Genomic DNA, 11,277 nt, shown 5'->3' on the forward strand with positions numbered 1-11,277 from the left:
CCCCAATAATTTAACTAAGAAGTAAATCCCTGAAAATTAACTAATAATTTATTTACAATTAATTTATTAATTGATATTACAATTAATTTATGGACTAAGTTGTATACTTTTTTATTGTTTTTATTTAAGATCAACTGAAATCATGAATGTTGATGGGTAAATTTGTAAAAGGAGAGGGTATATCAGGACTTGGGAAGCTCAAAATTTTGAGATTAATTTTCTATAGGCAAGGCTGGAAATAGTATCAAATGATAGTTAATGGTTATAGAAACAAGAATCCATTGGCAGAAGAAAAAAAAAATAAAAAAATAATCGACTAATTAGAAACAATTTTATGCTGGCAAGAATCCATGGACATATTTTGATTATTTTTTGACCAATTGTCACCAAAAAAAAAAAGATTCATTGAAATCAATGTTTAGTACCTCTTCTTGTTTGTTAGTATCTTTCGCCTCCAGACATTTCGCCTAGCTAGTTAGTACTATTTTCTTTCTCCTATTCTCCTGATAATTGGCCCAGAAACAGAGACCTTGATTCTGGAGATCTCTGAATAATTGTCCTCCTTGTATTGAATTATGCTTAGGAAGCTAAGTGAACAGTTATTCTTAAAGAATTTTATCCATTGCTATCTACCTATTGTTATAGTAGGAACTATTTAGTTAGGCTTTCATATTCATTTTAAATAAATGATTGAACTTGAGATAACAATAAATATTGAAATTCCTCAATTTTTTTCTCTCAAAATATTTGTCATCTCTAATGTTATTACTTATTATTATTAAATTTTATTATAATAGTTCATTATTATTTGTCTTTGACTGAATTTTTTTTTTCAGGCAATACAATCCATTGGATAGGATGGTTTATTGACAGTATTATTCCCATGCTTTTTACAATTTTATTACTTACTTTGATATTAGTAGTATGTATATAAATTATCATTACATTTTAACATTTAATATTATATTGATATTTCCTTAATTCTGAAACTTAATTCTATTTCAGTTTGGAAACATACTAAGGAAGTCGGATCCTGTCATTATATACATTTTCCTCCTTTGTTATGCTTTAGCAACTATATCCCAGTCTTTCTTTATATCAGTTTTTTTTTCACGTGCGAATTTGGCTGCAGCTTCAGCAGGAATAATATTCTTTGTATTGTACCTTCCTTATCCGTTCATTGTAAGGTGGATGTTCTATTTAACTTCAGCTCAAAAATTTATTCTGGTAAGAAGTAATACTTGCTTAACAAATATTTTTATAGCTTTATATTATATTAATCTATACCCCTAAAACTTTATAAATGTTATTATAAATATAAACTTCTCATGTGTGTTGATATGAGCACATTTGTTTATTTAAGTGAGCAAATGTATTCTCAGCTGTGAATAGCCACAAACTGTTTCATTATCTGTAATAGAAAACTATTTACTTCACTCAAATGCTTGAAAAAATCGCGGGTAGAGCCGGGGACTCGATCTCGTTACCTTTGAGTTGGTAGACAGGCGCGTTACCACGCTGCTACCGTGACCCCCCTTTATCAAATATACCTGATTCAAATATTTCCTTTGTTCATTTCACTCATATGGGTTGTCTTTATCAAATATTATTATTATTATTATTGGCGCTTATTATGGGTACGGCCGGGGACTCGATCTCGTAACCTTTGATTTGGTAGACAGGCGCGTTACCACGCTGCTACAGTGACCTCCCTTTATCAAACATACCTGATTCAAATATTTCCTTCGTTCATTTCACTCATATGGGTTGCCTTTATCAAATATTATTATTATTGGCACGACAGACCATAGTGGTCCAAGGCATCGCGTGGTGTACGTAGGAAATACATCACGCGTCTCATGACGAAGTTTTCATAGGGTTGGTTTGTCACTCCCACGCCTATTTTTGTGAGTGCTACCCATTGGCTTACGGGCCTCACAAATGCCCGAGGGGAGGTTGTGAGTGAGTATTGCATATTTATATGCTTGAAAAAATCCCAGGTAGGGCCGGGGACTCGATCTCGTAACCTTTGAGTTGGTAGACCGGCTCGTCACGCTGCTACCGTGACCCCCCTTTATCAAATATACCTTACTCAAATATTTCCTTCATTCATTTAAATACAGTTGAATCCTGGTAGTTTGTAGTTTAGTAAATTTTATATAGTGATAATTCGAACCATTCCCATTTTTATGTTTTTATTTTGTTTCTACCAAATATTGGTAGTCTTGTTAGTTTGAACATCTTAATTATTCACACTCAATCCTTGAAAGCTTGTTGTTTTGAATTATAAGGATTCTACTGTATGTTATATAATTGAAGGGCTATGAATCAACTATGTCCTTTTTAAAAATAGATTTATTCTAAAGTTTTTTTGTTTTTTTTTATCATTTCTATCAATGTATTCTTAATCATATTAAAATTACCTTTTCTATCATATTAAGATCATAGAGATGGATCGCATGTAAAACAGATCAAATTGCTTATATACAGGTGATGCTGGATCTCAGAGATCAGGTTAGTTGTTTTTTGTTACATCTCGATTACGGTTATTGCTGGGTGTCCCTCTCTCCACCTATTTCCTGGCTAGTGATGCTATATAATGCAGCTCAATCGCAACCTTGAATATATTTTTTTCGTATTTTTTGTTACATGGTATTTATTTTTATTAATAATGATAATCTGATTATAACTAATGTGTAATAACTCATTAATTATAGTAGTCACTGTGTTTTTTTTGGGTTTTTTTGCAAACTGTTAACTTATTCTTATTAAACAAAATTTTTAGTAGAAATACGTTCCTAAATTAGATTTATATGAAATATTTTCATTGAAAATTTACTTTTTGTCCTGCTTGAAAGTTTGAATAAAAATTTGAAAAATGTATCTGTACGTTATTTGCCCTTAAGATAACAAAAAGAGAATAAAAGGCTAGTTTTTCCATATTAAAATTTGGTAAACATATCTTATAAATCCAGCTCAACCTTTCGACATTCCTAGTAGTGCAACTAACGGAATGTTAAATAATCCATTCAGCGTGCTATTTTTTAAGATCATGGTACTGCAGGTATGCCTAAAATTTTATATATATGTTTTCCTTCCAAATCAGATCATGTCCAAGGTAGTAGCAACCTAAGAAATATCCATTTAGAAGAATTTAATTGGAAAATTTTGAATGTATATTAAAAACTTAAGTTTCATTCTTTTTTATTTTATTAGCACTTTTCTTGCTACTTTTTTTTTTATGATAAATGCGATAAAAGTTGTTTGTTACCTGTTAATTGTTACTTGATTTATTAATTTAAAGATAATTCTATAATTGAGATTATCTCTGTTAGGTACCCTCAGTGACCTCGTTATATGCTCACATAGATAGCAAAACTGCAGTGCCTGATTGAATTTTTTAAATAAGTAATTCATTATTTCCTTGCTAGTGACTGCATCCCACACATTTTGAATATTCAAATATCTTTTTAAATGAAATTTCCTATCTCTCTTTTTCAGGCACTTTCATCAAATGTGGCTTTTGGTCTTGGGGCTTCATATTTAGCTTTATACGAGGAGAAGGGTACAGGCATTCAATGGAAGTATTTTGCTAGTAGTCCATATTATAACGATAACTTTAGTTTGCTCTCAGTTATCACTATGCTTTTGGTCGATTTTATTGTGTATATGTTTCTCACGTGGTATATAGAGCATGTGTTTCCAGGTATCTTGTGACTCTACATTATTGTTGTGACAATACCTTAATTAAAATGTAATTTTAATATTATATTTATTTTTAGGGCAGTTTGGTATTCCAAAGCCTTGGTATTTTCCCTTGACATGGAATTACTGGAGTGGTAAAGATACTAAAAAGGTTTTTGTGAGTCCTGAAGATGCTTTTCTCAATGAAAGTAAAAACCTATAATAATTACAGAATGAGTAGATTTCACACAACCAATTTTCAATGTTAACTTATTTGTTTTTTTCTTAAGATGATCTGAATGATAATTATGAACCTGAACCTCTTGGGTTGAAAAAGGGTGTTTCTATTCATAATTTAAAGAAGCAGTATTCTAATGGAAAAGTAGCTGTCAATGATATATCTATTAATTTTTATGAAGGCCAGATAACCTCATTTTTGGGTCACAATGGTGCTGGAAAGACTACCACAATGTAAGTTTATTTACCAAACTCGTATTGAAGTAATTTTTATAATAATAGATATAATCATATTATATCTAATATAATAATATTATAGTAAGACAACAAAGTTAAGTATTGGCTATAATGAATAAATATTTTGTTTTATGAACCCAATGGAAGAATAGAATTTTTACCATTTAACAAAGCATATATATATATTTATATTCTTTAAGCTACATAATGCTGAATTAAGGGAACTGAATTAATTAAATGTAATTCAGATTGTAGCATTGCAGCAAATAAGATGGGCTTGTAAGGTTGTAGGGCTCAGTAACAAATGGACCCCTAAAATGTTAATAAACACTGAACCAATGGGAAAATGTCCGAGGAGTAGACTGAAGCATTGATGGGAGGATTATGTCAAGACTTCTGTAGATTCGGATGTGGATAGACGTTACTGGATGTATGTAGAGAACGATTTTTGATATTGGCATCGAACCTTTGGATTCGCTAATTATTATGTATTCATAACATTTGATAATTAATAAATGATTAATCTTCATTACCAAGGGACAACTAGAGTCAAGGATGTTTAAAGTTAAACTTGATGCCAACTCTCAGATTCTATGTTACACTGATTCTTTTACAGTTACCCTAGATGAGTTTGTATAGACTGTCTTTAAAAATCTCTTGTGTCTTTTTTTAATATAACCTAAGGTACAATAATTTTAAATATTGATAAAAGTATGAGAGTTTTTGTTTAAATTAAGTTTTTGCAAGTCCTCAGATGTTTCTATCTGAATGCGAAAACTAACTTTGTTGTAGTTGGTTTTATGCATTAATGTATGTTTATAAAAGGAAATGAAATTTTTGTTTTTAGCCAATTGAAATAAATGGGAGGTTGAAGTCAATTACAATTAAATTGGTATTATTTGAATCTACTCCTTTTGATAAGCTCCATTCTGATATGTTCAATGTTTCATCATATCAGTAATAGATTTGATTTTTTTTTAACAGTATTATTTTTGTAAGATATTTATTGTATTATTTATTTATATGAATGACTTTGTTTTCTTACAGATCCATTCTGACTGGTTTATTTCCTCCTTCATCTGGTACAGCAAAAATTAATGGTTTTGATATAAGGACTGACATGGACGAAATAAGGAAAAACCTAGGAATGTGCCCTCAGCACAATGTTCTGTTTAATAGGTAAAGATTCTGTATAAAAGATTATTAAATTTTATTACAGTAAGTATCACATGATTAGTAATTTCACAGTGAGTAGCATGGCATGGGGAAATTGATTTTGATTGAAATACATTTTCAAATTTGCTATAATTTTGGGAGGCAATTCAGCAAATCCGTTGATAAAACTACAAAAATATTTACAGTTTGATATTGCAATTCTGAATATATAATCTTTTTCTAAAATTTAATGAAACCACTCAGAAGTCTAAGGGTTAAGTAATTTTTTATATTGATTGTGATGGTGAATGAAAATTGGAAAAATGTTTTAGGGATATAGCTTGTTCAAAGATTTTGGAGGTTGTAGGTTTATATTGGTGAATTTTTATTAGGAGATTAAGTTTTTATGATTATTATTGCTCCAATGAAAGTGAGAGAAATTTCTATTGGGAATAGGGCTGGGAATACGATATACAATATTGCAGATGTATCAAATTGGAATAAGATCATTTAGATTTATGTATATCTTGAGAAGTTTATGGGATTTGAAACTAGTGTGTAGGTTTATAGGGATTTGAAGAAGAAATCTCTATAGAACAAAATAGGTTAGTGGAGAAAGATTAGGTTAAAGAAAGGATGGTTGTTGAATGATTTTTGCAATTAATTATACTTTTATTAATTCTTAAGGTTTAAGATAGTTTTAGTCTAACCAACCTTGCATTCTTTTTAGTCTCACTTCATACTACTATTTCAATTATCTTGAAACTAAAATAAACCACCTAAAAAAATCTTCTTTAGTACTATTATTAATAAATTAATTAATAATTACAAAAAAAATAAAATCAAGAAATGTCTAAGAATAAGCCTACTGCATAATATTTAATCACTGTTATTTTGAAACAAGCCTGCCTACACAAATTAGATTCGACTAGCCATTTTACCTCCTTTCCTTTTTTAAAATTTTCTTTGATATCCAACATTTATTTTTCAGATTGACTGTTGAAGAGCACTTATGGTTTTATGCTTGCTTGAGAGGTGGAAAAGTTTCTGGTGGGGAAATAAATGGAGAGATAGACCAAATGATTAATGACCTGGGTCTTCCCCACAAACGTAAAGCTCTTTCTACTGACCTCTCTGGGGGAATGCAGAGAAAACTTTCCATTGCTGTTTCATTCATTGGTGGCTCTAAGTAATTGATGACTAATTATTTTAAACTAATGATCTTGTATTGAGACAGTTACTTTAATTTAAATGTTATTAATGCTGCTTAATTTATTTAAGATGTTTATACTTAAAGCTAATTGATAACAACTTGGTTGATAACTTATTGGTTATAGGAATTTTTATTATTGATAAATATTTGTTCTTATTTATTAAGAGTCCAGTTGTTGTTTGTGTAAATATTTTATTTGGATAAGTTAAAATTGATGATCAAAACATTTATTTTAAACAAAAGATTTGTTCTAATTAAGAAGAAGTAAAAAATCAATTGGAACTCTTAACTGTTCTACTTCAGTTTAAACTGACTGACTACTACCCAAAAAATTCCTAAAGTCAAATAAATAACATAACAATCATAATGATGAGAAGATTGTTGATCGTGATTAATATATATGAGGAGAAGATTGGGGGTGCGTTTAGTAAAGAACACAAATTAATAAAAGCTTATTTAATAGTGCCAACATTTCTAGATTTTCTTGCCTTCATCAGGGCTAAGAACAAAAAACAAGATAACAATCAATGAATAAGAGGATATAGAATGATTAGAAAATAAGAAAAATACTAAAATTATGGATACATAAATCATATTGACAGACATGAAAAGGTTAAGTATTATATGAAGGTTAGAAATTCTGGCCAAAATGTTGGCACTAATAAATAAGGTTTTTCTTCACTGATTGCACACCTAATTATTTTCTCCTTATATAACATTCAAATCATATTTCTTGTCGTTTAAATCAATTAATTTTTTTTTTATAATTTATGCCTAATGTTTTTGGAGTAATTTTAATTTGTTCAACTTTTCAATCTTGATAGTTAAAGATCAGTTGTCCTAAACATTTTCATTCAATACGTTAATTATATCAGTTTGTGAAGCTGAAACATTTTGGTGTACTAACAGGCCATCTTTTCTACCTTACTTCACTTTAGATTGTTGCTGAACCTCTGGTAAATTGTGATCTAGAAACATACTCTTGTCAGCTCAGTATAAAACTATTTATTGACTATTCTATATTTTTATCTCGTCAAAATGAAACTACCTTTAACCCAACTTCCTTACTCAGTCTTCTCATAAAAGATTTATTACTTTGGAAGCTTCTTAGTTCCTACTGACTAGGCTATCCTGATTGCATTAATGATGTAATATACCTCAGTTTTTGTGACCTAACTGATTGTATATCCATCATGAATGGTCTAATGAATTTTGTTTGATTTTATAATACAGAAATTATTTTTGTAAAATTTTGTTCGAATAGAGTTGTTATCCTTGATGAACCAACATCAGGAGTGGATCCATTCTCTAGAAGATCTATATGGGAACTATTGCTAAAGTATAAAACAAGTATGTTCATAATAGCATGTAATATACTTTTTAATTATTATATTTTACTTATTATTCACTGTATTTTCATTGCTGGATGTAGATAGAACTGTAATTTTGACTACGCATTACATGGATGAAGCTGATCTCCTCGGGGATAGAATAGCTATAATCGCAAATGGAAAGGTACAATGCTGTGGATCAAGTGTATTTCTCAAGAACAAATATGGAAGTGGATATCACTTGACTGTTGAAATTCCACCTCATTCATCAAAACTCCCTCCAACAACACAGGTATTATTTTAATTAATTCCTGCTGTTTCATTTTCTGTTTCATTTTAATTTGTATAAGTATTCTTATATATGAGAATATCATAACCAAGAAATCGGGATGCTAAACTACTTTTTCACTGAAGAAATTTAAATAAATTCTATGAAGTCCCTTTTTTTATTGAAGTGAAACTTCTTTACTGATGTTCTACAACTGAAGAAACAAAAAGTATTATCCGGGACTAAATTGATTTCATGAGGCAAGGCATGAAACGGTAGTGGTTTCTGAGAGGGGTAATGCTGGTGGCTTCCAGCTGGAAAATTTTAATATTGTAATAAGATGATAGGAGATTACACTAGTCAATTATCCTGGGAGTATCAGTCTGATTGAGTAAGCTCCTTAAAGTTTCTACTCATAAAAACATTTCCTTCTAGAATTGACTCAAGAAATGGTTGTTCTATTCTCATTATTATTTTCTACATAAAGCTATAAGAGGAAATGGTTATAGCTCCTCTATAATCAGCCATGATTCAAAATTGCATTTTGAAACCAAAAAGGTGGGTAAGATAGTGCCAAAAATGGAAAGAAGATGAGTTTTTGAACATTTGAATTAAAATATCTTCAAAACTTAAAATCGGAGTTGCTTACTGTAAGTGAAGGAAATATGCAGTATTTCATCCTCTTTGTTATAATCTATAATTCAAAGTTGGATCTTGAGGCTACACTGAGTTAAAAGATAGCACCAAAAACATTGCAAGGACTAATAATTGATTATAGTAATACGTTTGAACTTTTTTGTTAGAGTAAACACATAAGGGGTAGCCATTTTTGTTTGTTTAGCCATTTTCCCATTCTAAACAATTTCATACTGCTGGGATGAATTTAGAAAAAAAAATTTTTTTTCAAGGTAAACAACTAAAAGAATTTCTACACGATAAATTACTTTTAAGTATGATAAACTTAACATTAGAAAGTACAACAATTAACACAGTATTTGCGAGACATTTTGAATCAATTGTTTTCATTTCTTATTTTAGCTATCACAAGCTATCATATCAACATTTACTAATAATATGATGATAATGTAAACTATAATTTCATGAATGAATAGTATAATCAAAGGAAACGTTATTTAATAATTATAATTAAATAAGGAAATAAAATAAATAAAAATGTTATTTTGTTGTTGTTGAATAAATATCATTATTAATAAAATTTTAGTTCATTATTTCATTTTCTGAAGTTTAACCTCTGTCAGCCAGTCCCAAGACTGCCTCAATTTTTCTTTTGTTGCAAACCCATAACTTGTTGTCTTATTGTTATCCTTAATCAATATGGTTTTTAGTACTTTATTCTGACAAGTGGCTGATATAGAACCCTTATACTAGACTGAAATGACAAAAAACTACTTGAAAATTATTATTATTTCAACATTTTCTTAATCATAGAATTCCTCTCATAGCTAATCTTAGCTATCTAGAATGCTTCAAAATTCTTAGTGTTCTCTATTATGTTAAAAATAAAATTATTCACTAAAAAAAAATAAAATTATTCACTAAAATGTTAATAATACGTGCATAATTGGCCCTAATTAGATATACTTCTTTCACCACTAAACCTACCCTAGTTTATACTATGTTTTCCCATTATATTTGTGATAATATTCTGAGGCTTCTTAAAAGAAAATGGGCCTTGGATCTTCTAACACGGGAAAACCATTGTAATGATACCCATAAATTTTATGACATTATAATATTTAAATATTGTATTTATAATATTATAGTAAAAATACAGTTGTAAGTATTCAATTAATATTGAAAGGAAAATTAAATTATTCTCTTTCCACTATTCGTCATTACAAACCAGAGTTAATTTTGGGCAATGTAAAATTTAGAGAAAAAAAATTACTAAAATCACAATAGAATATTAATCAATTAGCCCCAAGCAATACAGTTTTATTTTTTGTTAAAAATACTAAATTGGTACAAACAAAACGCCAAATATATGAGTAATAACAAACATCTAAAATAACTAATAAAGAAATGATAAATAAAGAATTATTCCTTAATGAATACCTTTTTATTTAAATAATGTCCAGGTTTGTTGATAATCAAAATCTTCCAAATCTTGTTTAATAGACTGATAAAAAATATTCAAGACTTGGAGGGGCTCAGACTTGTTCTGAATATGGAAATATATTTTTATGCATTTAATTTTCTATGTTTCTGTGTATATTTTACTAAAATTAATTTACTCTCTGTCATTAATTTTTTTTTTTTTCAGTTTGATCTAAATGGGGATATCACTGGAGCCTATGATCCCCTTGTAATTGGTAATTTTTATTTATTTTAATTAAGTGTGATTACATAACATACATTAGGATAGGTATACACATAACATCCAGACTGGGGGGTTGACTTTTATTTCTGTGGCAGTTCCACGAAATGAAAACTTGACTCCCCCACCATGGTTAGAAGTTTACCATGGTGGTACCCTGTAGATAACCTCCCAATGTGTTAGACATGACCAGGAAGGGGGTCTTAAAAAAAGGTATATACATGCAAATAAATAGTACCACATATTTTGTAAACTTATAATGTTCTTCTTATTCTAACTAAGAGGCATATGTGTTAAATATTATGAATTCCTTTTTGATTAAGTTTGTGATCTTGTAGGTTTGACTAAATATATTCAAAACATTGTGAATAATGCAATATTTGTGGAGTATATTGGCTCAGAAGCATCCTACATTCTACCTGATCGAGATAACACAGATTCCTTGATGAGCCTATGTGACCATTTAGAAAAAGATAAAGACAGTTTAGGAATATTGTCTTATGGGATATCAGATACATCACTTGAAGAAGTAGGCTAAGTATTTTAATCATTACATTGTAATCATTGCTTTTATATTATTAAGAACAATAGAAGTAACTTTAACATTCAGTTCAAATGCCATCATCCAATGGCACTGCCACAACAACAAACCACTGCCACAAACAAACCACTGCCACAACCCCTGATGAAGACCTGAAACTCAGGTCGAAACGTCGGCATAGCCACAACCCCTGATGAAGACCTGAAACTCAGGTCGAAACGTCGGCATAAAATAAATAAATATGGTTTTGTTTATTTATGTTGTTCTTTGCTG

General features: G+C 29.5%; 1 protein-coding gene across 3 annotated transcripts in view; it reads left to right on the forward strand.

Moving 5' to 3' along the window:
- Window positions 1-11,277, forward strand: part of LOC106692533 (phospholipid-transporting ATPase ABCA1) — a 60,620-nt gene that overhangs the window by 14,058 nt on the left and 35,285 nt on the right. For all 3 annotated transcript variants that reach the window (XM_067047588.1, XM_067047589.1, XM_014438528.3), the window contains exons 15-25: window positions 837-922; window positions 1,006-1,227; window positions 3,502-3,706; window positions 3,783-3,893; window positions 3,975-4,155; window positions 5,206-5,337; window positions 6,305-6,502; window positions 7,791-7,876; window positions 7,959-8,149; window positions 10,410-10,458; window positions 10,802-10,992. In XM_067047588.1, the coding sequence (XP_066903689.1) occupies window positions 837-922; window positions 1,006-1,227; window positions 3,502-3,706; window positions 3,783-3,893; window positions 3,975-4,155; window positions 5,206-5,337; window positions 6,305-6,502; window positions 7,791-7,876; window positions 7,959-8,149; window positions 10,410-10,458; window positions 10,802-10,992 (1,652 nt within the window). The remainder of the gene's footprint in view (window positions 1-836; window positions 923-1,005; window positions 1,228-3,501; window positions 3,707-3,782; window positions 3,894-3,974; window positions 4,156-5,205; window positions 5,338-6,304; window positions 6,503-7,790; window positions 7,877-7,958; window positions 8,150-10,409; window positions 10,459-10,801; window positions 10,993-11,277) is intronic.

This window comes from Halyomorpha halys, unplaced genomic scaffold (assembly GCF_000696795.3).
Source record: "Halyomorpha halys isolate HHAL.00 unplaced genomic scaffold, Hhal_1.1 Scaffold59.1, whole genome shotgun sequence".
Classification (NCBI taxonomy): domain Eukaryota; kingdom Metazoa; phylum Arthropoda; class Insecta; order Hemiptera; family Pentatomidae; genus Halyomorpha; species Halyomorpha halys.